The sequence below is a fragment of the Agelaius tricolor genome, unplaced genomic scaffold (assembly GCF_023055355.1).
Source record: "Agelaius tricolor isolate 1412-34295 unplaced genomic scaffold, bAgeTri1.0.p SCAF_200, whole genome shotgun sequence".
In the NCBI taxonomy this organism is placed as follows: domain Eukaryota; kingdom Metazoa; phylum Chordata; class Aves; order Passeriformes; family Icteridae; genus Agelaius; species Agelaius tricolor.
In genome coordinates this window covers 11,971-36,167 of record NW_027269460.1, presented here as the reverse complement: position 1 = coordinate 36,167, position 24,197 = coordinate 11,971, and the positions used below count along the sequence as shown (strand labels likewise).

General features: G+C 55.2%; 2 protein-coding genes and 1 long non-coding RNA gene across 5 annotated transcripts; 2 read left to right on the top strand and 1 right to left on the bottom strand.

The window, feature by feature from the left end:
• Positions 1-4,120: 4,120 nt before the first annotated feature.
• Positions 4,121-19,178, top strand: GNL1 (G protein nucleolar 1 (putative)). The gene is made up of 13 exons (XM_071421210.1): positions 4,121-4,242; positions 4,661-4,778; positions 5,850-5,980; positions 6,568-6,743; positions 7,625-7,696; positions 8,760-8,952; positions 9,960-10,058; positions 10,580-10,777; positions 11,635-11,813; positions 14,060-14,204; positions 16,582-16,722; positions 17,875-18,211; positions 18,886-19,178. Exons 1-12 carry the CDS (start codon positions 4,167-4,169, stop codon positions 18,060-18,062), a joined length of 1,716 nt encoding a protein of 571 aa, XP_071277311.1. The 5' UTR covers positions 4,121-4,166; the 3' UTR covers positions 18,063-18,211; positions 18,886-19,178.
• On the top strand, positions 11,836-13,249 carry LOC139587210 (uncharacterized). The gene is made up of 3 exons (XR_011678334.1): positions 11,836-12,233; positions 12,296-12,492; positions 13,184-13,249. It is a non-coding gene; the product is annotated as an uncharacterized lncRNA (long non-coding RNA).
• RPP21 (ribonuclease P/MRP subunit p21) lies at positions 18,123-24,035 on the bottom strand. Of its 3 annotated transcripts, none has more exons than XR_011678333.1 (5): positions 23,403-24,003; positions 21,247-21,338; positions 20,128-20,211; positions 18,864-18,998; positions 18,123-18,204 (listed from the first exon to the last, which is right to left on the bottom strand). XR_011678333.1 is itself a non-coding variant. In XM_071421266.1 (5 exons), exons 1-4 carry the CDS (start codon positions 23,457-23,459, stop codon positions 18,926-18,928), a joined length of 306 nt encoding a protein of 101 aa, XP_071277367.1. In that variant the 5' UTR covers positions 23,460-24,009; the 3' UTR covers positions 18,123-18,211; positions 18,886-18,925. The 3 variants fall into 3 exon arrangements, 2 of the variants coding, with proteins under 2 accessions (XP_071277367.1, XP_071277368.1); XM_071421266.1 differs by having other exon boundaries at positions 18,123-18,211; positions 18,886-18,998; positions 23,403-24,009; XM_071421267.1 differs by lacking the exon at positions 18,864-18,998 and having other exon boundaries at positions 23,403-24,035.
• Between the last annotated feature and the right edge of the window lie 162 nt (positions 24,036-24,197).

Below are 24,197 nucleotides of genomic sequence, written 5' to 3'. Positions count from 1 at the left end.
AGGACCCCCAAATCCCCCCCAAATCCCCCCCAATTTCCCCCTTCCAGGACCCCCAAAATTCCCCCCAAATACCCCCCAGACCCCCAAATTCTGCCCCCAAATTCCCACCCGGAACCCCCCAAATTCCCCCACAAATTCCGCCCCCCAGGACCCCCAAATTCCCCCAAACTTCCCCCTAGGACCCCCCAAATCTCCCCAAATTCTCCCCAAATTCCCCCCCAAATCCCTTCCAAGATCCCCCAAATTCCCCCTCAGTATCCCCCAAATTCCCCCTAAATTTCCCCCCAAATTCCCTCCGAAATTCCCCCTTCCAGGGCCCCCCAAATTCCCCCCAAATTCCCCCCAGGACCCCCAAATTCCCCCCCCAATTCCCCCCAGGACCCCCCAAAAATTCCCCCCCAGGACCCCCAAAAATTCCCCCCAAATTCCCCCAAAATTCCTCCCCAGAACCCCCCAAACCTCCCGCAAATTCGCCCCCCAAATTCCCCCCCAAATTCCTGCCCAGGACCCCCCAAATTCCCCCCTCCAGGACCCCCAAATTCTCCCCCAAACTTCGCCAAATTTCCCCAAAAATTCCCCCCCCAGGACCCCCAAAAATTCCCCCCAAATTCCCCCCAAATTTCCCCAAAAATCCCCCCCAGGACCCCCAAATTCCCCCCCAAATTCCCCCAAAAATTCCCCCCAAATTCCCCCTTCCAGGACCCCCCAAACCTCCCCCAAATTCCCCCCAAATTTCCCCCAAATTCCTGCCCAGGACCCCCCAAATTCCCCCTTCCAGGACCCCCAAATTCTCCCCCAAACTTCCCCCAAATTTCCCCAAAATTTCTCCCCCAGGACCCCCAAAAATTCCCCCAAAATTCCCCCAAATTTCCCAAAAATTCCCCCCAAATTCCCCCTTCCAGGACCCCCAAATTCCCCCCAAATTCCCCCTTCCAGGACCCCCAAATTCTCCCCCAAACTTCCCCCAAATTTCCCCAAAAATTCTCCCCCAGGACCCCCAAAAATTCCCCCAAAATTCCCCCCAAATTCCCCCTTCCAGGACCCCCAAATTCCCCCCCAAATTCCCCCTTCCAGGACCCCCCCAAATTCCCCCCAAACTTCGCCAAATTTCCCCAAAAATTCCCCCCCAGGACCCCCAAAAATTCCCCCAAAATTCCCCCAAATTTCCCAAAAAATTCCCCCAAATTCCCCCTCAGGACCCCCAAATTCCCCCCCAAATTCCCCCCAAATTTCCCCAAAAATTCCCCCCAAATTCTCCCAAAAATCCCCCCCAGGACCCCCAAATTCCCCCCCAAATTCCCCCCCAAATTCCCCCCAAATTCCCCCCAAATTTCCCCCAAAAATCCCCCCAAATTCCCCCCAAATTCCCCCCCAAATTCCCCCCAAATTCCCCAAATTCCCCTCCAGGACCTTCCTCCTCCTCCTCCTCCTCCTCCTCCTCGTCGGCCGCGGCCGCCAGGGCCTGGAGCCTCCGGCTCAGCTCCGCCTCCTCGGGCTCAGGCTCCGCCCCCCGCGGCCGCCGCCCCTCCTTCCTCCGCTCCCGCTTCCGCCGCGCCCCTGCCGGGTTCATTAATATTCATTATGCTAATTAGGCATTCATTACATGCTTGAGGATGCAGGTGGGGTTTGGCTCTGCCTATTTTAGCACCACCCCTTTAAGCCCCTCCCCTTTAAGCACCTCCCTGCTAAGCCCCACCCATTTTAGCCCCACCCATTTTAGCCCCTCCCACCAAGCCACACCCCTTTAAGCCCCACCCATTTCCCCTCCCCTTTAACCCCAACCTGTTGGGCCCCACCCCTTTTACCACCTTTAGCCCCACCCATTTAGGCCCCTCCCCATTAGCTCCACCCCTTTTAGCCCCTCCCCATTAAGCCCCACCCATTTTCCCTCCCCTTTAACTCCCACTTGTTTGGCCCCACCCCTTTTAGCCCCTCCCCTTCTGCCACCTTTAGCTCCACCCCCTTTGGTCCCACCCATTTTACCCCACCCACTTTAGCCACTCCCCTTTAACCTCACCCCATTGGCTCCAGACTTTTTAAGCCCCTCCCCACTGGCTCCACCCCTTTAAGCCCCTCCCCTTTAGCCCCACCCACTTAATCCCACACCCAATTGAAACCCACCCATTTTAGCCCCTCCCCTTTAGCTTTTAGCCCCTCCCCTTTGATCCACACCCTCTTTAGCTCCGCCCATTCATCTCCACCCTCTTCAGCCCCTCCCCTTTATGCCACACCCACTTTAGCCCCTCCCTTTTCCCTAACCCTGCCCTTTTAAGCTCCTCCCCCTTTAGCCCCTCCCACAATGCCCACCTAATTAAGCCCCTCCCACCCCAATTAACCCTTTCCTTTAACCCCGCCCCTTTCCCACCCTCCCCTTCATAAACCCTTCTCCAGTCCACCTAATTAGCATAACAAATTATCCTAATTTGCATAACTAATGAACTTAATTAGCATAATTAACCTGAGCAGGTGCTGGCCCCTCCTTCTCGGGGGCGGGAGGGGGCGGGGCCGGCGCCGCCTTCTCCTCCTCAGCCAATTCCTCGAAGAACTGGGGGGAAAATTCGGGAATTTTGAGGAAAATTTGGGAATTTTGAGGGGAAAAATGGGAATTTTGGGAAAATTCGGGAATTTTGAGGGGAAAGTTTAGGAATTCTGGGGGGAAAAACGGGAATTTTGGGAAAATTTGGGAATTCTGGGGGGAAATTCAGGAAATTTTGAGGGGAAAAAATGGGAATTTTGGGAAAATTTGGGGCTTTTGAGGGGAAAGTTTAGGAATTTTGGGGGAAAAACAGGAATTTTGGAAAAGCTTGGGAATTTAGGGGGAAAATTAAAGAATTTTGGGGAAAAATGGGAATTTTGTGAAAATGTGGGGATTTTGGGGAAAATTTTGGGGTAAAAATTCAGGAATTTTGGGGGGGAAATGAGAATTTCAGGGAAAATTTAGGAATTTTGGGGGAAAAAGGGAATTTTTGGGGAAAATTTAGGAATTTTGGGGGAAAATCTGGGAATATATAGGGGAAAAAAGGGAATTTTCGGGGGAAAAATGGGAATTTTGAGGGAAAATCCGGGAATTTTGGGGTCCTGGAATTTCGGGAATCCAGGGAGGGGTCCCCAGGAATTTGGAGGAGGGGTCAGAGGTCAAAGGTCAGGGGGTCACTCACGATTTCTTGCCCTTCCGGTCCTTCTTGCCCTTCTTGACCGGTTGCTCTGGGGAGGGAGGGGTTAAATGGGTCTGGGGGCGCCCCAAAATCCAAAAGTTTGGGGGGAGGCCCCTCCCCAAATTTGGGGGTTGGTCGAGGGGGGGGTTCCCCCAAAAATCGATGGGTTTGGGGGTGAAAAAATGGGGGAAAAAAGAAATGGGCACAAAATCCTGAGGGTTCCAGCCCCGGGGGTCTCCCCAAAATCCCGGGGTTCCCTCACGGGGATCTCTCTTCCCTCACAATTTTGGGGTCCCCTCATGGGGTCTCACCCTCATTCCCCCCCCCCCCCCAGTTTTGGGGTCCCTTCCTGGGGGTCTCCCCTCAATCCCGGGGGTTCCGTTCCCGGGGTTCCACCCTCAGTCCCGGGGTCCCCTCACGGGGGTCCCACCCTCTTCCCGCCATTTCTGGGGTCCCCATCCCCTCCAATCCCGGGGTCCCATCCCGGGGCTCTCCCCCCAGTCCCAGGGTCCCATCCCGGGGGTCTCACCCTCATCCTCCCCCCATTCCCCGGGGGTCTCCCCCAATTTCGGGGTCCCCTCCCGGGGGTCTCACCCTCCTCCTCCCCCCCCCTTCCATTCCTCCTGCTTGGCCCCCGCCTGCCGCGCTCCCTTCGGCATGGCCGGGCACCGCGCACTGCGCATGCGCCGCCACCGCCGTCCAGAGCTGCTTCCGGGCCGCGACGCCGCTTCCCATTGGTCCGCTCCTCCTCAAACCCCGCCCACCGCCCACGCGCTTCTTTCGCTATTGGCTAGCGCTTTTTTGTCCCGCCTATACTGAGGTAACGCGTTCTCCTATTGGCTGATCCCGCCCTGCCGGGTGCGCTGCGCTGCTATTAGTCGGCCGACCTGTCAATCACGCAGCAGGCCCGAGGCGATTCGCCGGCCTATTGGCTCCTCCCCTCAGCGTGTCTCCCGCCCCTTTACGCCTATTGGCGGAGCGCGGCCCCGCCCCGTCACGTGCGCTCCCGTCATGCCCCGCAAGGTGCCGTTCAGCGCCAAGCGGAAAAAGCAACAGCTCCGGGACCGGCGGGAGCGGAAACGGGGCGGTGAGGGAGGGGCTGGGGGCTCCGGGAGAGGGGGTCGGGACCCTCGGGATGGGGGGAGAGGGACCCCCGGGGATGGGGGCGCTGAGAGAGGGGGGAAAGACCCCCGGGGATGGGGGCTGGGGGCGCCGGGAGATAGGGACGGACCCCCGGGAATGGAGGCTGGGATCTCCGGTTTATGAGGGGAAAGGCCCCCGGAAATGGGGGCTGGAACCTTCGGATCATGAGGGGAAAGACCCCCGGGGATGGGGGCTGGGGGCCCCGGTTTATGAGGGGAAAGACCCCCGGGAATGGAGGCTGGGAGCCCCGGGAGAGAGGGAAAGGACCCCTGGGAATGGAGGCTGGGACCTTAGGATTATGAGGGGAAAGAGCCCCGGGAAGGGGCCCGGGACCCCCTGAGCCCTCACCCTGGTGGCCTCAGATGCCCCGGCCGGGCCGGCCTCGGGCCCTGGCAGCCGCAGCGGGAGCCGCGAACGGGGCGGCGATGGCCCCCCCGGAGACCCCCCCTCAGAACCCCCCCGGCGCCACGACCCCGGCAGGTGAGGGGGGAAAATAACGGGATTGGGATGGGGATTAACGGGAGGGAAAGCACGGACTGGATTTGGGTTGGGAATTAACCTAAAGGAAAGCCTGGACTGGATTTGAGGTGGGAATTAACAGGAGGAAAAGCACGGACTGGGTTTGGGTTGGGAATTAACGGGAGGGAAAACTCGGACTGGATTTGGGTTGGGAATTAACCTAAAGGAAAGCCTGGACTGGATTTGGGCTGGGGATTAATGGGAGGGAAAGCCTGGACTGGATTTGGGCTGGCAGTTAAAATGAGAGAAAGCCCGGATTGGATTTGGGATGGGGATTAATGGGACGGAAATCCCGACTGGATTTGGGATGGGAATAAACCTGAGGGAAAACCCGGACTGGATTTGGGGTGGGGATTAATAGGAGAAAGAGCCTGGACCAGATTTAGGCTGGAATTGGGAATAGGAGAAAACTTGGACCGGATTTTGGATGGGAATTAAAATGAGGGAAAGCCCGGACTGGATTTGGACTGGGATTGGGAATAGGAAAGAGTCAGGACTGGATTTTGGATGGGGATTAACGGGAGGGGAAACCTGGAGTGGATTTGGGCTGGGAATGGGAAACCGCCTGGATTGGATTTAAAGTGAAATTGGGATTGGGGGAAACCTGGACTGGATTTGGGCTGGGAATTAATGGGAGGGAAAACCTGGCCTGGATTTCACTGGAACCCAGGCTGGAGGGAAAACCTAGCCTGTGTTTCACCTGGAACCAAGGTTTAAAGCAAAACCCGGCCTGGATTTCACTGGGAATCAAGGTTTAAGGCAAAACCTGGGCTGGATTCCACCCGGAACCCAGGCTGGAGGGAAAACCTGGCCTGGATTTCACTGGAACCCAGGCTGGAGGGAAAACCTGGCCTGGATTTCACTGGAACCCAGGCTGGAGGGAAAACCTGGCCCGGATTTCCCGTGGAACCCAGGTTTACGGCAAAACCCGGCCCGGATCCTGGGTGTCCGGGCCCAGAGCGGGGTCCAGCCGTGGGTGGGGGACCCCATGTGGGGGTTCCAGCCTGGTGACCCCCCCCGTTCCCCCCCCAGGTTCCGGCTGCAGCTGGGGGGGCCCCGGGCCGAGGCCCTGGAGCGGAGCCGGCGCCGGGCCCAGGAGGAGCTGCTGGAGCTGCTGCCCGAGAGCGCCCTGGAGCTGGACCCCGACAGCGTCTATGGGCCTGGTGAGGGGGCAGGGCCAATGGGAATGGGGTGGGGCCAGTGGGAATGGAGTGGGGCTAATGGGAGTGGGGAGGGGCTAATGGGAATGGGGAGGGGTCACTGGGAATGGAGCGGGGCTAATGGGAGTGGGGAGGGGCCAATGGGAATGGGGAGGGGTCACTGGGAAAGGGGAGGGGCTAATGGGAAAGGGGAGGGGGTAATGGAAAAGGGGAGGGGCCAATGGGAATGGGGAGGGGGTAATGGGAAAGGGGAGGGGCCACTGAGAATGGGGAGGGGCTAATGGGAATGGGGCGGGGCCAATGGGAATGGGGAGGGGCCAATGGGAATGGGGAATGGGGAGGGGGCACTGGGAATGGGGCAGGGCTAATGGAAATGGGGTGGGGCTAATGGGGAGGGGCTAATGGGAAGGGGGAGTGGCCACTGGGAGGGGGGAGTGGCCATTGGGGGGCACAAAGTGACCCCTGAAGGGACAAAGTGCCCCCTACCAGGATCAAAGTGACCCCAGGAAGGGACAAAGTGCCCCCAGGAGGTGCCCCCACCCCAGGGTGACCCCCCTGTCCCCCCCCTGTCCCCCCCTTTGTGTCCCCAGGCCTGGATTTCCCCCGGCGCCCGCCCTGGAGCTTCGGGATGAGCCCCGAGGAGCTGCGGGCGCGGGAGGAGGCGGCGTTTGGGGACTTCCTGAGGGCGCTGGGGGACACCGGGGACACCCCCGGGGACAGCACCGGGGACAGGCGGGGCCTGGCGCCCTTCGAGCACAACCTGGAGGTGACAAAAGCTGGGTTAGGGGGGGTTTGGGGACAGAATGGGGGAGTTTGGGGACATTGGAGGGGTTTGGGGACATTTTGGGGGGGTTAAGGGGGTCTTGGGGACGTTGGGGACAGGGAGGGGGACATGGATGGGGGGGTTAAGGGGGGTTTGGGGACATTTTTGGGTGGATTAAGAGGGGATTTGGGGACATTGGGGACAGGGAGGGGGACATGGGAAGGGAGGTTAAGGGGATTTGGGGACATTGGGGACATTTTGGAGGGGATTGGGGACATTTTTGGGGGGTTAAGGGGGATTTGGGGACATTATTGGGGGCTCTGGGGACATTGGGGACATTTTGGGGGGGTTAAGGAGGGGTTTGGGGACATTTTTGGGGGGGTTAAGGGGGATTTGGGGACATTTTCGGGGTCTTTGGGGACATTTTGGGGGGGTTAAGGAGGGATTTGGGGACATGTTTGGGGACATTGGGGACACTGTGGGGGTTAAGGGGGGGTTTGGGGACATTGGGGACAGGGAGGGGGACATGGGAAGGGAGGTTAAGGGGATTTGGGGACATTGGGGACATTTTGGAGGGGATTGGGGACATTTTTGGGGGGTTAAGGGGGATTTGGGGACATTATTGGGGCTCTGGGGACATTGGGGACATTTTGGGGGGGTTAAGGAGGGGTTTGGGGACATTTTTTGGGGGGTTAACGGGGTTTGGGGACATTTTTGGGGCAGTTAAGGGGCGATTTGGGGACATTTTTTGGGGGTGTTTGGGGACATTTTTGGGGTGTTAAAGGGGATTTGGGGACATTTTTGGGGGTGTTAAGGGGGGATTTGGGGACATTTTTGGGTCCCCGGGAGCCGCTGCCCCAGCGCTGTCCCCGCGCTGTCCCCAGACGTGGCGGCAGCTGTGGCGCGTGCTGGAGATGTCGGACATCGTGCTGCTGATCGCCGACGCACGGCACCCGGTGAGTGACCCTGGGGACACCTGGGGGACACCTGTGTCACCTGGGTCATCTCATTGTCACCCGGGTGTCACCTGTGTCACCTGGGTCACCTCATTGTCACCTGGGTGTCACCTGGGTCACCTGTGTGTCACCTGGGTCACCTCATTGTCACCTGTGTCACCTGTGTGTCCCTGATTGTTCCCTGAATGTCCCCTTTGTGTCCCCCTGTCCCTTTGTGTCCCCCCATCCCTGACTGTCCCTGACTCTCCCTGATTGTCCCCTTTGTGTCCCCCCCCGTCCCTGTGTGCCCCCTGTCCCTTTGTGTCCCCCTGTCCCCCTTTGTGTCCCCCCAGGCCCTGGGTGTGCCCTTTGTGTCCCTGACTGTCCCCTTTGTGTCCCCCCTGTCCCTGAGTGTCCCTGACTGTCCCCTTTGTCCCCCCAGGCCCTGGGCGTGCCCCCGTCCCTGTGTGCCCCCTGTCCCCCTGGATATCCCCCCATCCCTGATTGTCCCCTTTGTCCCCAGGCCCTGAGTGTCCCCTTTGTGTCCCCCCATCCCTGACTGTCCCTTTGTGTCCCCTTTGTCCCCCCAGGCCCTGGGCGTGGCCCCGTCCTTGTGTGTCCCCATCCCTGACTGTCCCCTGATTGTCCCCTTTGTGTCCCCAGGCCCTGACTGTCCCCCTGTCCCCTTTCTGTCCCCCCATCCCTGACTGTCCCTTTGTCCCCCCAGGCCCTGGGTGTGCCCCCATCCCTGTGTGCCCCCTGTCCCCTGTGTCCCCTTGTCCCTGACTGTCCCTTTGTGTCCCCCCAGGCCCTGGGCGTGCCCCCGTCCCTGTGTGCCCCCTGTCCCCTGTGTGCCCCCATCCCTGACTGTCCCTGAGTGTCCCTTTGTGTCCCCCCTGTCCCCTTTGTGTCCCCTTTGTGTCCCCCCATCCCTGACTGTCCCTTTGTGTCCCCCCGTTCCCTGACTGTCCCTTTGTGTCCCCTTTGTGTCTCCCCCATCCCTGACTGTCCCTTTGTGTCCCCTTTGTGTCCCTGTCCCTGACTGTCCCTGATTGTCCCTGACTGTCCCTTTGTGTCCCCCCAGGCCCTGGGCGTGCCCCCGTCCCTCTGTGCCCACGTCACGCAGGCCCTGGCCAAGGGCCTCATCCTCATCCTCAACAAGGTGGACCTGGCCCCGCCCTCGGTGGCCGTGGCCTGGAGCCACCACCTGAGGGCCCGGTATGGCCCCGCCCGGGTGGTCCCGTTCAGCACCAACCCTGGACCCCCCCCTGGCCCTGGTAAATGATTGGGGGGGATTTGGGGTGAATTTGGGGGGTTTTGGGGTGAATTTGAGGGGATTTGGGGGGGGTTTTGGGTGAATTTGGGGGTGAATTTGGGAGCCACCACCTGAGGGCCCGGTATGGCCCTGCCAGGGTGGTCCCGTTCAGCACCAACCCCGGACCCCCCCCTGGCCCTGGTAAATGATTGGGGGGGATTTGGGGGGTTTTGGGGTGAATTTGGGGGGTTTTGGGGTCGATATTGGGGGTTTTGGGGTGAATTTGGGAGCCACCTCCTGAGGGCCCGGTATGGCCCTGCCAGGGTGGTCCCGTTCAGCACCAACCCCGGACCCTCCCCCGGCCCTGGTAACACCCTAAAGGAGTTTGGGGTGAATTTGGGGAGTTTTGGGGTGAATTTGGGAGCCACCACCTGAGGGCCCCACATGGCCCCACCCGGGTGGTCCCATTCAGCACCAACCCTGGATCCCCCCCCGGCCCTGGTACCCGATTTGGGGTGAATTTGGGGGGTTTTGGGGTGAATTTGGGGGATTTGGGGTGGTTTTGGGGTGATTTGGGGGGTTTTTAGGAGGTTTTTGGGTGAATTTGGGGTGAATTTGGGAGCCACCACCTGAGGGCCCGGTATGGACCCGCCCGGGTGGTCCCGTTCAGCACCAACCCCGGACCCCCCCCTGGCCCTGGTACCCGTTTGGGGTGAATTTGGGGGGATTTGGGGTTGATACTGGGGGAATTTTGGGAGATTTTAGGGGTTTTGGGGTGAATTTGGGAGGTTTTGGGGTTGATATTGGGGGGATTTGGGGGTTAATTTGGGGGGTTTTGGGGTGACTTTGGAGGGGGATTTGTGGGGTTTGGGGTGGCATTGAGAGGATTTGCGGTGACCTTGGGCTGGTTTTTGGGGTGATCCTGGCTGTTTCTGGGGTCCCCAGGGCTGTTTTTGGGGTGACATTCTGTGTTTTTGGGGTGACATTCTGTATTTTTGGGGTGACATTTGCTGTTTTTGGGCTCCCCAGGGCTGCAGAAGAGGCAGAAGAAGAGGGGGGGGCGCTGGGGCCGCGCCGTGGGACCCCGGCTGCTGCTGGAGGCCTGCGAGGAGATCGTGGGGGGGGCGGGTGCGTGGGGAGGGGCCTGGGGGGGTTTGGGGGGTCCTGGGGTGATTTGGGGGTGTTTGAGGGGGTCCTGGGGGGTTTTTGGGGGGTTTGGGTCCATGGGGAGGGGTCCCTGGGGGGTCTCAGGGTTGAATTGGGGTTGGGGTCACCCATCCAGGCCCTGCCCGGGGCGGACCCTGCTTAGCTTTGTGACGGGTGGGGGTGACACTAAGGGGGACCCTGGGAGGGGGGGGATCCCTGTGTCCCCAGTGCCCCCCAGTCCCTCCCAGTGCCCCCCAGTATCCCCCAGTGCCCCCCAGTCCCCTCCCAGCCATTCCCAGTTAATTCCAGTCCTTCCCAGTCCCCCCAGTCCCTCCCAGTGCCCCCCAGTCCATCCCAGTATCCCCCAGTATCCCCCAATCCCCTCCCAGTCCCCCCCAGTCCCCCCCAATCCCCTCCCAGTCCCCCCCAATCCCCTCCCAGTCCCCCCCAATCCCCTCCCAGTCCCCCCCAGTCCCCCCAGTATCCCCCGTTCTCTGTCCCAGTTGACCTCAGCAGCTGGCGGGCGCGGCTGGAGCGGGCGGAGCAGCACCCCGAGGATGATGAGGATGAGGAGGAGGAGGAGCCCCCGGTGGGGGATGAAGAGGAGGAGGAGGAGGAGGAAGGGGCGGGGCCTGGGGGCGTGGCCCTGCCCCGGCAGTGGGAGCGCTACCGGCACGGCGTGCTGACCCTGGGCTGCGTGGGTGGGTCAGGGGGCGGGGCCAAGGGGGCGGGGTCTGTGGGGGAGTGGTCTTTGGGGTGGGGGTTGGGTGTGGTCAGTGGGAGTGGCCACTGGAGGTGTGGTCGTTATGGGTGTGGTCAATGTGGGTGTGGTCATTGGATGGGTAATTATCTGCACTCAGTGGGTGTGGTCACTGTGGGTGTGGTCAATTGGGTGGGTGTGGCTAGTGCGTGTGGTCAATGTGGGTGTGGTTATTGGGGTGTGGGTGTGGTCACTGGGTGTACTCTGGTGGGCAGGTCTCCCTGTGGGTGTGGTTTATGTGGGCGTGTCTCAGTGTGGGTGTGGTTTATTGGCTGTATCACCCTGTGGGCATGGTTTATGTGGGCGTGGCTCCCTGTGGGTGTGGTTTATGTGGGCGTGTCTCACTGTGGCTGTGGTTTATGTGGGTGTGGTTTATGTGGGTGTGGTTTATGTGGGTGTATCTCCCTGTGGGTGTGGTTTATTGGCTGTATCTCCCTGTGGGTGTGGTTATTGGGGCTGTATCTCCCTGTGGGCGTGGTTTATGTGGGTGTGGTTTATGTGGCTTTATCTCCCTGTGGGCGTGGTTTATGTAGGTGTGGTTTATTGGCTGTATCTCCCTGTGGGTGTGGTTTATGTGGGTGTATCTCCCTGTGGGTGTGGTTTATTGGCTGTATCTCCCTGTGGGCGTGGTCTATGGGGCTGTATCTCCCTGTGGGTGTGATTTATGCAGCTGTATCTCACTGTGGGCGTGGTTTATGGGGCTGTATCTCCCCGTGGGCGTGGTTTATGGGGCTGTATCTCCCCGTGGGCGTGGCCCGTGTGGGCGTGGCTCACGGCGCTCGCTCTGGCCCCGCCCAGGGCTGCCCAACGCAGGCAAATCCTCGGTGCTGAACGCGGTGCTGGGCCGCAGCGCCGTGGGCGTGTCCCGGGCCCCCGGCCGCACCCGCTACTTCCAGACCCATTTCCTGACGGCCCAGGTGCGGCTCTGCGACTGCCCCGGCCTCGTCTTCCCCTCCCGGGCCCCACCTGAGCTGCAGGTGAGACCTGAACCCCCTCAGGTGTGACCCCAAACCCATCAGGTGAGACCTGAACCCCCTCAGGTGTGACCCCAAACCCCCTCAGGTGTGACCCCAAACCCATCAGGTGAGACCTGAACCCCCTCAGGTGTGACCCCAAACCCATCCTGACCCTGCCAGGTGAGACCTGAACCCCCTCAGGTGTGACCCCAAACCTGCCAGGTGTGACCCCAAACCCATCCTGACCCTGCCAGGTGTGACCCCAACCCCATCAGGTGTGACCTAAACCCCATCAGGTGTGACCCAGCCCTGCCAGGTGTGACCCAAACCCCTCCAGGTGTGACCCAAACCCATCCTGACCCTGCCAGGTCAGACCTGAACCCCCTCAGGTGTGACCCAAACCCTTCGAGGTGTGACCCAAACCCATCCTGACCCTGCCAGGTGTGACCCCAACCCCATCAGGTGTGACCTAAACCCCATCAGGTGTGACCCAGCCCTGCCAGGTGTGACCCAAACCCCTCCAGGTGTGACCCCAACCCCACCAGGTGAGACCTGAACCCCCTCAGGTGTGACCCCAAACCTGCCAGGTGTGACCCCAAACCCATCCTGACCCTGCCAGGTGTGACCCAAACCCCTCCAGGTGTGACCCCAACCCCGCCCCGGCCTCGTCTTCCCCTCCCGGGCCCCACCTGAGCTGCAGGTGAGACCTGAACCCCCTCAGGCGTGACCCCAAACCCATCAGGTGAGACCTGAACCCCCTCAGGTGTGACCTGAACTCCCTCAGGTGTGACCCCAACCCCGCCCCATGAGACCCAAACCCCACCAGGTGTGACCTGAACCCCCTCAGGTGTGACCCCAACCCTGCCAGGTGTGACCTGAACCCCGCCCCGGCCTCGTGTTCCCCTCCTGGGCCCCACCTGAGCTGCAGGTGAGAGCCTAAAACCCATCCTGACCCCGCCAGGTGTGACCCAAACCCCTCCAGGTGTGACCCCAAACCCATCCTGACCCTGCCAGGTGAGACCTGAACCCCCTCAGGTGTGACCCAAACCCTTCGAGGTGTGACCCAAACCCACCCTGACCCTGCCAGGTGTGACCCAACCCCATCAGGTGAGACCTGAACCCCATCAGGTGTGACCCCAACCTGGTCAGGTGTGACCCCAAACCCATCCTGACCCTGCCAGGTGTGACCCAACCCCATCAGGTGAGACCTGAACCCCCTCAGGTGTGACCAACCCCTGCCCCATGAGACCCAAACCCCTCCAGGTGTGACCTGAACCCCCTCAGGTGTGACCCTAACCCATCCCGACCCCACCAGGTGGGACCCCCAACACCCCCAGGTCCTGGCAGGGCTGTACCCCATTATTTTAACCCATTATTTTCTCCTCTCACAGGTCCTGGCAGGGGTGTACCCCATAGCCCAGCTCCAGGACCCCTATTCCACCATGGGATTTTTGGGGGATTTTTGGGGTTTTTGGGGTTTCCCAGGGCTGTACCCCATTGTGTTTCCTCTCACAGGTCCTGGCAGGGCTGTACCCCATTATTTCACCCCATTATTTTCTCCTCCCACAGGTCCTGGCAGGGCTGTACCCCATAGCCCAGCTCCAGGACCCCTATTCCACCATGGGGGTTTTGGGGATTTTGGGGTTTCCCAGGTCCTGGCAGGGCTGTACCCCATTATTTCACCCCATTATTTTCTTTCACAGGTCCTGGCAGGGGTGTACCCCATAGCCCAGCTCCAGGACCCCTATTCCGCCGTGGGGTTTTTGGGGGATTTTTGGGGTTTTTGGGGTTTCCCAGGGCTGTACCCCATTGTCTCTCTCCTGTTTTAGGTCCTGGCAGGGCTGTACCCCATAGCCCAGCTCCAGGACCCCTATTCCACCATGGGATTTTTGGGGGATTTTTGGGGTTTTTGGGGTTTCCCAGGGCTGTACCCCATTATTTCACCCCATTGTTTTCTCCTCTCACAGGTCCTGGCAGGGGTGTACCCCATAGCCCAGCTCCAGGACCCCTATTCCACCGTGGGATTTTTGGGGGATTTTTGGGGTTTTTGGGGTTTCCCAGGGCTGTACCCCATTGTCTCTCTCCTGTTTTAGGTCCTGGCAGGGGTGTACCCCATAGCCCAGCTCCAGGACCCCTATTCCACCATGAGATTTTTGGGGGATTTTTGGGGTTTTTGGGGTTTCTCAGGGCTGTACCCCATTGTCTCTCTCCTGTTTTAGGTCCTGGCAGGGCTGTACCCCATTATTTCACCCCATTTTGTATTACAGGTCCTGGCAGGGGTGTACCCCATAGCCCAGCTCCAGGACCCCTATTCCGCCGTGGGGTTTTTGGGGTCCCGCCTGGCCCTGCCCCCGCTGCTGCAGCTGCGCCCCCCAAACGGCCCCGGCTGGACGGCCTGGGAGCTCTGCGAAGGTGGGGAACCTTCCGGAACCTTCTGGGACCTTCCAGGACCTTCTGGAACCCTCCAGAACCTTCCAAGACTTTCTGGAACTTTCCAGGACTTTCTGGAACCTTCTGGAACTTTCCAGGACCTTGGAATGTTCTGGGGTTTGAGGGACCTTCCAGGACCTTCTGGAACCTTCCAGAACCCCAGAATGTTCCGGGGTTTGAGGAACCTTCTGGAACCTTCCAGAACCTTCCAGGACCTTGGAATGTTCTGGGGTTTGAAGAACCTTCTGGAACCTTCCAGGACCTTCTGGAACCTTCCAGGACCTCGGAATGTTCTGGGGTTTGAGGAACCTTCCGGAACCTTCCGGGACCTTCTGGAACTTTCTAGGCCCTCGGAATGTTCTTGGGTTTGAGGGATCTTCCGGGACCTTCCAGAACCCCAGAATGTTCTGGGGTTTGAGGAACCTTCCGGGACCTTCTGGAACCTTCCGGGACCTTCTGGAACCTTCCAGGACCTCAGAACGTTCTGGGGTTTGAGGAACCTTCCAGAACCTTCCAAGACCTTCTGGAACCTTCCAGAATCCAGGAATGTTCCGGGGTTTGAGGAACCTTCTGGAACTTTCTAGGCCCTCGGAATGTTCTTGGGTTTGAGGGATCTTCCGGGACCTTCCAGAACCCCAGAATGTTCTGGGGTTTGAGGAACCTTCTGGGACCTTCTGGGACCTTCCGGGACTTTCTGGAACCTTCTGGGACCTTCTGGAACCTTCCAGGACTTTCTGGAACCTTCCAGGACCTCGGAACGTTCTGGGGTTTGAGGAACCTTCCAGGACCTTCCAAGACCTTTTGGAACCTTCCAGAATCCAGGAATGTTCTGGGGTTTGAGGGACCTTCCAGGACCTTCTGGAACCTTCCAGGATCCCGGAACATTCTGGGGTTTGAGAGACATTCTGGAACCTTCCAGGACCTTCTGGAACCTTCTGGAACCCCGGAATGTTCTGGGGTTTGAGGGACCCTCTGGGACCTTCCAGAACCCCAGAATGTTCCGGGGTTTGAGGAACCTTCTGGAACCTTCCAGGTCCTTCCAGGACTTTGTGGAACCTTCCAGGACCCTGGAATGTTCTGGGGTTTGAGGAACCTTCCAGGACCTTCTGGAACCTTCCAGGACCCCGGAATATTTTGGGGGATTTTGATGCAATTTGGGGCAATTTTTGCGGCTTTTCCGGGCATTTCAGAGGGGAGGGGTTTTGGGTGGTTTTGGGTGATTTTTGTGAGGTTTTCGCTGCTGTTTTGGGACTTTTTTTGGGGTGGTTTTTAGGATATTTCCATTGCTATTTTTGGGGTTTTTTTGGGGTGTTTTTGGGATATTTCCCTTGCTATTTTTGGGGTTTTTTTGGGGGATTTTTGGGATCTTCTATAATTTTGGGACATTTTGGGGGTGATTTTTAGGATATTTCTCCTGGTATTTTTGGGGTATTTTTGGGATCTTTCTTCTGTAATTTTGTGGCGTTTTGGGGGTGATTTTTAGGATATTTTCCCCTGCTATTTTTGGGTTTTTTTTGGGGGGATTTTTGGGATGTTCCTCCTGTAATTTTCTGACATTTTTGGGGTATTTTTAGGATATTTCTCCTGCTATTTTTTGGGTATTTTTGGGGATGTTTCTCCTGTAATTTTGGGACATTTTTGGGGTATTTTTGGGGTAATTCCTTTGCTATTTTAAGATGATTTTTGGGATGATTCCCCTGTCATTTTGTGACCTTTTTAGGATATTTCCCTTGCTATTTTATCACCATTTTTGGGTGTTTTCTCTGCTATTTTAGGGTGATTTTTGAGGTGTTTCCTTTGCTATTTTAAGGTGATTTTTGGGGTGTTTCCCCTGCCATTTTGCGACAGTTTTTGGGGTATTTTTGGGCTATTTTCTCCACTATTTTAAGGTGATTTTTGGGCTGTTTCCCCTCTCATTTTGTGACAATTTTGGGGTATTTTTGGGGTATTTCTTCTGCTACTTTGTGACAATTTTGGGGGTATTTTTGGGATGATTCCTCTGTCATTTTGTAACCTTTTTAGGATATTTCCCCTGCTATTTTATCACCATTTTTGGGGTGTTTTCTCTGCTATTTTAGGGTGATTTTTGGGGTATTTCCTTTGTTATTTTAAGGTGATTTTTGGGCTGTTTCCCCTCCCATTTTCTGACAGTTTTTGGGATTATTTTTGAGGTGTTTCCTCTGCTATTTTAGGGTGATTTTTGCGGTATTTCCTCCACTATTTTAAGGTGATTTTTGGGCTATTTCCTCCACTATTTTAAGGTGATTTTTGGGCTGTTTCCCCCACTACTTTAAGTTGATTTTTGGGGTATTTCCCCTGCCATTTCTGACCATTTTTGTGTGGTTTTTTTCCCCCCCAGCCTGGGCAGAGCAGAGAGGCTACAAAACAGCGCGGGCGGCTCGGAACGACGTGGCCAGGGCGGCCAATGGGCTCCTGAGGATGGCGGCCGAGGGCAGGATCCGCCTCTGCCTGAGACCACCAGGGTATTCATTGCAAAAAGGTACCAAAAATACCCAAAATATCCAAAAAATATCCAAAAAAATAAAAAATCAGGGATTTGGGGCAGTTTTGGGGCAGTTCTGGGGGCATTTGGGGCTCCTGAGGATGGCGGCTGAGGGCAGGATCCGCCTCTGCCTGAGACCCCCGGGGTATTCACTGCAAAAAGGTACCAAAAATATCCTAAAATACCCAAAAATATACAAAAATATCCAAAAATCTTAAAAAAAAAATCCAAAAATATCTAAAAATATCAAAAATTGGGGATTTGGGGCAGTTTTAGGGCAGTTCTGGGTGGATTTGGGGCAGTTCTGGGGCTCCTGAGGGCAGGATCAGGCTCTGCTTGAGACCCTGGGGTATTAATTGGAAAAAGGTATCAAAAATACCCCAAAAAATCCAAAAATATCCAAAAATATTTTAAAATACACAAAAATATAAAAAAATATCAAAAATCGGGGATTTGGGGCAGTTCTGGAGGGATTTGGGGCTCCTGAGGGCAGGATCAGGCTCTGCATGAGACCCCTGGGGTATTCATTGGAAAAACGTACCAAAAATATCCAAAAAATACCCAAAAATACCCAAAATTGGGGATTTGGGACCCCAAAATATCCAAAATTGGGGATTTGGGAGCTAAAAATGTCCAAAATTGGGGATTTGGGACCCCAAAAATATCCAAAATTGGGGATTTAGGGCAGTTCTGGGGGCATTTGGGGCAGTTTTGGGGGAGAATTGGGGGATTTTTGGGGGATTTGGGACCCAATAAACCCCAAAATCTGGGATTTTGGGCCTAAAAATATCCAGAATTGGGGATTTGGGACCTAAAAATGTCCAAAATTGGGGATTTTAGGACCCAAAATCAGGGGAATTTTGGGGGGATTTTGGGGTGATTTGGGGGGAATTTGGGGCACTTTTGGCACCCAAAACGCCCCAAAATTGGGAGGTTTGGGGCACTTTGTGCAGAGTGCACCCAAAAAACCCCAAAATTGAGGATTTAGGACCCAAAATTGGGGATTTGGGCCCCAAATTTTGGGATTTTGGGGTGAATTTGGGGAATTTTGGCTCCGTTTTTTTGGGGGGGTTTGGGTCCCTCCCCTGGGCTGGCCCCGCCCCCTTTTGGCCCCGCCCCCTCTGACCCCGCCCCCTGCCCCTCCCCCAGAGCACTGGGAGCTCCACCCCGACACCGCGGCCATGGCGGCCATGACAGGGGGCGGGGCCAGCGCCCATCCCCCGCCCGGCCCCGCCTCCAGCTCCGAGGACGACGAGGGGGAGGAGTCCGAGCAGGCCACGCCCCCTCCCAGCCCCGCCCCCAACCCCTTCGCGCTGCTGGGAGAGGACGAGTGCTGAGCCACGCCCCCTTCCCGGGAGAGCAGCCAATGGGAGCGCGCGGATTTGCATACGGCCAAGTATGGAATAAAGGGTTTATTTCTGCAGAGCTGATTGGATGGGGCGGGCGCGGCGGCGGCCAATCAGAGCGCGGGGGCGGGGCCTGGGGAGTAAAGTCATCGTTAGGCCACGCCCTTTTCCTTATATGGATTTGGGTTCATCCAAAGTAGCCACGCCCACATTGCCTTAATTGGTTTAGCCCCACCCATATTCCCTTATTTGTGTTTAGCCCCACCCACATTCCCTTATTTGGTTTTACCCCGCCCACAATGCCTTGTTTGGATTTAGCCACACCCACGTTCCCTTATTTGGGTTTAGCCACTCCCACAATTCCTTATTTGCATTTAGCCCCACCCACATTCCCTTATTTGGTTTAGCCCCGCCCACAACACCTTATTTGGATTTAGCCCCGCCCCTGTTCCCTTATTTGGAATTTGCCCCACGCACATTCCATTATTTGTATTTAGCCCCGCCCACACTTTCTTTATTTGTGTTTAGTCCCGCCCACACTCCCTTATTTGGGTTTAGCCCCGCCCACATTTCCTTGTTTGGGTTTACCCCGCCCACACCCCCTTATTTGGTCTAGCCCCACCCACATTCCCTTATTTGGTTTAGCCACGCCCACATCCCCTCATAAGGACGTGACCACACCCACTTTTACCATATTTGGCCCTTCCCTCCCCCTCCATCAAACCACGCCCACATCCTCATAGTTTACACTTGGCCCCGCCCCTTCCCCATCCACACCCCGCCCCCACGGACCGGTGGGCGTGTCCTGGCCGAGTGGGCGTGGCCGATGTGGGCGTGGCCGGAGTGGGCGTGGCTCAGGGGGGCACAGGAGGCGCCTCCTGAGGCCGCAGCTGAGGCAGCGCTGGAGGAGGCGGGGCTGGCCACGCCCTGGGGGCGGGGCAGGGGGCGTGGTCAGCGATGGACACGCCCCAAATGCTTCAATAATGTCCCCCCAAAAAAAAACCCAAAATTCCCCAAAATCTTCCCAAAATCCACCCTGAAATCCCCTCAAAAATAATAAAAAATCACCCGAAAATTCCCCAAAATTCCCCTCAAAAATCCCCAAAATCCCCCTCAAAAATCCCCCCCAAAAATCCCAAAATGTCCCCAAAATCCCCCCCAAAAAGCCCCAAAATTCCCCTAAATCCCCCCAAAACTCCTCAAAATCCCCCCCAAAAAATCCCGAATTTCCTCAAAATGCCCCCAAATTCCCCCCAAAAAAATCCCCCAAAATCCCTCTCAAAATATCCCAAAACCCCCCAAAATCACGCCCAAAAATTCCTCCACAAATTTCCCCAATAACAGCCCAAAAATCCCAAAAAAAATTCCCCCAAAAATCCCCCAAAATTTCCCCAAATTCCCCCCAAATCCCCCCAAAAATCCCCAAATCCACTCTCCCTAAATTCCCCCAATAACAGCCCAAAAATCCCCAAAAATTTCCCCAAAAATCCAAAAACAATTTCCCCAAAAATCCCCCCAAAATTCCCCCAAAAATCCCCAAATCCACTCCCCCCAAATTCCCCCAATAACTGTCCAAAAATCCCCAAAATTCCCCCCAAAAATCCCCAAATTCCCCCCAAAAATCCCCAAATATTCCCCCAAAAATCCCCAAATCCAATCCCCCAAATTCCCCCAATAACTGCCCAAAAATTCCCCTAAAAATCCCCAAAATTCCCCCCAAAAATCCCCCAAAAATCCCCAAATCCACTCTCTCAAATTCCCCCAAGAACAACCCAAAAATCCCCAAAAATTTCCCCAAAAATCCAAAAAAAATTTCCCCAAAAATCCCCAAAAAATTCCCCCAAAAATCCCCAAATATTCCCCCAAAAATCCCCAAATCCAATCCCCTAAATTCCCCCAATAACAGCCCCAAAAATCCCAAAAAATTCCCCCAAAATTCCCCAAATATTCCCCCAAAAATCCCCAAAATTCCCCCCAAAATTTGCCAGAAAAATCCCTAAAAATCCCAAATTGCTCGGAAATGCCCAAAATGGCCCAAATTTGCCCCAAATTTCACCTCGGAGCCGGACCCGGCTCCCGTCCCCCGGCGCCTGCAGGGAGCAGGCAGCGGCGGCAGAGGCGGCGCTTGATGGAGGGGGCCCTGAAAAATGAACCAAAAATGGCCAAAAATGACCCAAAATAATCAAAAATCAACACAGAATAACCCAGAGGCGGCGCTTGATGGAGGGGGCCTTGAAAAATGAACCAAAAATGGCCAAAAATGACCCAAAATGAGCCAAAATCAACACAAAATCAACACAAAATAACCCAGACTGAGGGGGCCCTGGAAATGAACCAAAAATGGCCAAAAATGACCCAAAATCAACACAAAATGACCCAAAATCAACACGAAATCAACACAAAATAACCCAGAGGTGGCGCTTGATGGAGGGAGCCCTGAAAAATGAACAAAAATGGCCAAAAATCACCCAAAATAATCAAAAATCAACACAAAATCAACATGAAATGACCCAAAATAACCCAGAGGTGGCGCTTGATGGAGGGGGCCTTGAAAATGAACCAAAAAGGACCAAAATGACCCAAAATCAACACAAAATGACCCAAAATCAACACGAAATCAAGACAAAATAACCCAGACCGAAGGGACCTGAAAATGGACCAAAAATGACCCAAAATGACCCAAAATCAACCCAAAATCAACACAAAATAACCCAAAATTACCCAAAGTAACCAAAAATCAACACAAAATGACCCAAAATAACCCAAAATCAAGAAAAAATAACCTAAAATCAACACAAAATAAGTCAAATTAACCCAAAATCAACACAACCCAAAATAACCCAAAATCAACACAAAATTACCCAAAATAACCCAAAATCAACCCAAAATAACCCAAAATAACCAAAATTCAACACAATATATCCCAAAATAACCCAAAATCAACACAAAACAACACAAAATCATCCAAAATCACCCAAAATAACCCAAATTCCACACAAAATCACCCAAAACCCCCTCAAACCCCACCACGAAACCTCTCAAAAATCCCCCAAAAAACCCCAAAACCCCCCCTCAAACCCCTCAAATTTTTCCCCCCAACCCCTCCCAAACCCCCCAAAAGCCCCAAAAGCCCCGAATTTGCCCAAAATCGGCGGAATTTGCCCCAAATCCTCACATGCGGAGCACGAGGCGCTGCGCCGCCGCCCGCTGGGTGCGGAGCAGGAACCGCGACAGGGCCGGCGACACCGGGAGAGACCAATGGGCGGCCTGGGAGGGGGGGAAATTGGGGTAAAAAACGGGGATTTTGGGAAAAATCGGGGAATTCGGGGCTTGGGAGATGTTTTGGGGGAGTTTTGGGGCGTTTTGGGGCGTTTTTTAAGGATTTTTGAGGGATTTTTGAGGATTTTTCTTGAGGGGTTTTGAGGGCGGTTGTGGGGATTTTTGAGGGGATTTGAGGGGGGTTTGGGGGATTTTTCGAGAGGTTTTGGGGATTTTTGGTGGATTTTTTGAGGATTTTGAGGGATTTTAGGGAGTTTTGGTGGTTTTTTAGGGATTTTGAGGGAGATTTTGGGTGGGTTTTGGTAGTTTTTGGGTGGGTTTTGGGGGGTTTTTGGGTGGGTTTTGGGGCAGTTGCAGCAGGAACCGCGACAGGGCCGGCGACACCGGGAGAGACCAATGGGCGGCCTGGGAGGGGGGGAAATTGGGGTAAAAAACGGGGATTTTGGGAAAAATCGGGGAATTCGGGGGTTCGGGAGACGTTTTGAGGGAGTTTTGAGGGATTTTGGGGCGTTTTTGAGGGATTTTTTATGGGTTTTGGGGGGATTTTTGAGGGATTTTTAGGGGGTTTCTTGAGGGGTTTTGAGGGGGGGTTTGGGGATTTTTGAGGGGTTTTGAGGGGGGTTTTGGGGATTTTTCGAGCGGTTTTGGGGATTTTTGGTGGATTTTTTGAGGATTTTGAGGGATTTTAGGGAGTTTTGGTGTTTTTATAGGAAATTTGAGGGAGATTTTGGGTGGTTTTGGGTGGTTTTTGGGGCGGTTTTGTGGCAGCTGCAGCGGGAACCGCGACAGGGCCGGGGACACCGGGAGAGACCAATGGGCGGCCTGGGGGGGAAATTGGGGTAAAAAACGGGGATTTTGGGAAAAATCGGGGAATTCGGGGCTTTGGGAGACGTTTTGGGGGAGTTTTGAGGGATTCTGGGCGTTTTTGAGGGATTTTTTATGGGTTTTGGGGGGATTTTTGAGGGATTTTTAGGGGGTTTCTTGAGGGGTTTTGAGGGGGGTTTTGGGGATTTTTCGAGCGGTTTTGGGGATTTTTGGTGGATTTTTTGAGGATTTTGAGGGATTTTAGGGAGTTTTGGTGTTTTTATAGGAAATTTGAGGGAGATTTTGGGTGGTTTTTGGGTGGTTTTTTGGGTGGTTTTTGGGGCAGCTGCAGCGGGAACCGCGACAGGGCCGGCGATACCGGGAGCGACCAATGGGCGGCCTGGGGGGGGGGAAGTTGGGGGTAAAAAACGGGGATTTGGGGAAAAATCGGGGAATTCGGGGCTTTGGGAGACGTTTTCGGGGAAGTTTTGGGCGATTTTGGGCGTTTTTGAGGGATTTTGAGGGATTTTTGAGGGTTTTTCTTGAGGGGTTTTGAGGGCGGTTGTGGGGATTTTTGAGGGGATTTGAGGGGGGTTTTGGGGATTTTTCGAGCGGTTTTGGGGATTTTTGGTGGATTTTTTGAGGATTTTGGGGGATTTTGGTGATTTTCTGGGATTTTGAGGGAGATTTTGCGTGGGTTTTGGGTGGTTTTTGGGGGGTTTTGGGCGGTTTTTTGGGTGGTTTTTGGGGCAGCTGCAGCGGGAACCGCGACAGGGCCGGCGACACCGGGAGCGACCAATGGGAGGCCTGGGAGGGGGGAAATTGGGGTAAAAAACGGGGATTTTGGGAAAAATCGGAGAATTCGGGGCTTTGGGAGAGATTTTCGGGGAAGTTTTGAGGGATTTTGGGGCGTTTTTGATGAGTTTTTGAGGGATTTTTTAGGGGTTTTGGGAGGGTTTTTTGAGAGGTTTTGAGGGCGGTTGTGGGGATTTTTCGAGCGGATTTTGGGGGATTTTGGGGAGTTTTTGATGGGTTTTGGGGGGATTTCGAAAGATTTTGGGGATTTTTGGGGGAGTTTTGAGGGGGTTTAGGGGGGGATTTGGGGATTTTTGGGGAGTTTCGAGGGGGGTTTGGGATTTTTGGAGGAATTTGGGGGTTTTTGGGGCACAGGCCCCTCCCCAGCCTCGGGAACCCCCAAAATTTCCTCCAAAATTCCCCAAAATCCCCAAAATTTCCCCCAAATCCCACCTGGAACAGGAAGTTCAGCCTCTGCAGCGCCTCCCGGTCCTTCACGGGCGCCGCCATCTTCCCTCTGGCCCCGCCCCTTGTGGGCGTGGCCGAGGCTCCTCATTGGTTATCGCCTCAGTGAGGTGGGCGTGGTCTCGCTATTGGGTGACGTCACTTCCTGTACGGTTTTGGCGACATTTTTGGGGTCCCGTCCTCCCCTTTGGGGACCCCCGCTGGGGAATTTGTCCCCAAAATCCCACATTTTCCCCAAATTATCCCAAATTATTCCAAGTTTTCCTGTATTCCCGAATTATCTCAATTTTTTCCGAAATTATCCCATTTTTTTCCCACATTTTTTTCCGATTTGTCCCAAATTATCCCCAAACTCCAAAATTATCTCCAATTGTCCCAAATTTTCAAATTATTCCCAAATTATTCCCAAATTATTCCCAAATTATTCCCAAATTATCCCAGAATTATTCCAAATTTATCCCAGAATTATTCCAAATTTATTCCCAAATTATCCCAGTATTATCCTAATTTATTCCCAAATTTATTCCCAAATTTATCCCCAAAATTATCCCCATTTATTCCCATATTTACTCCCAATTTTTCCCAATTTATTCCCAAATTTATCCCCAAAATTCCCAAATCATTCCCAAATTTATCCCCAAAATTCCCCCGCCCCCTCCTGTCCCTTTGTCCCCTCCTGCCCCCAAATTCCCCAAATTATTCCCCCAAAAAAAATTCCCGAATCCTCCCCAAATTCCCCCGTCCGTGTTTTCCGTGTCCCTCTGTCCCTCCCTGTCCCTCTGT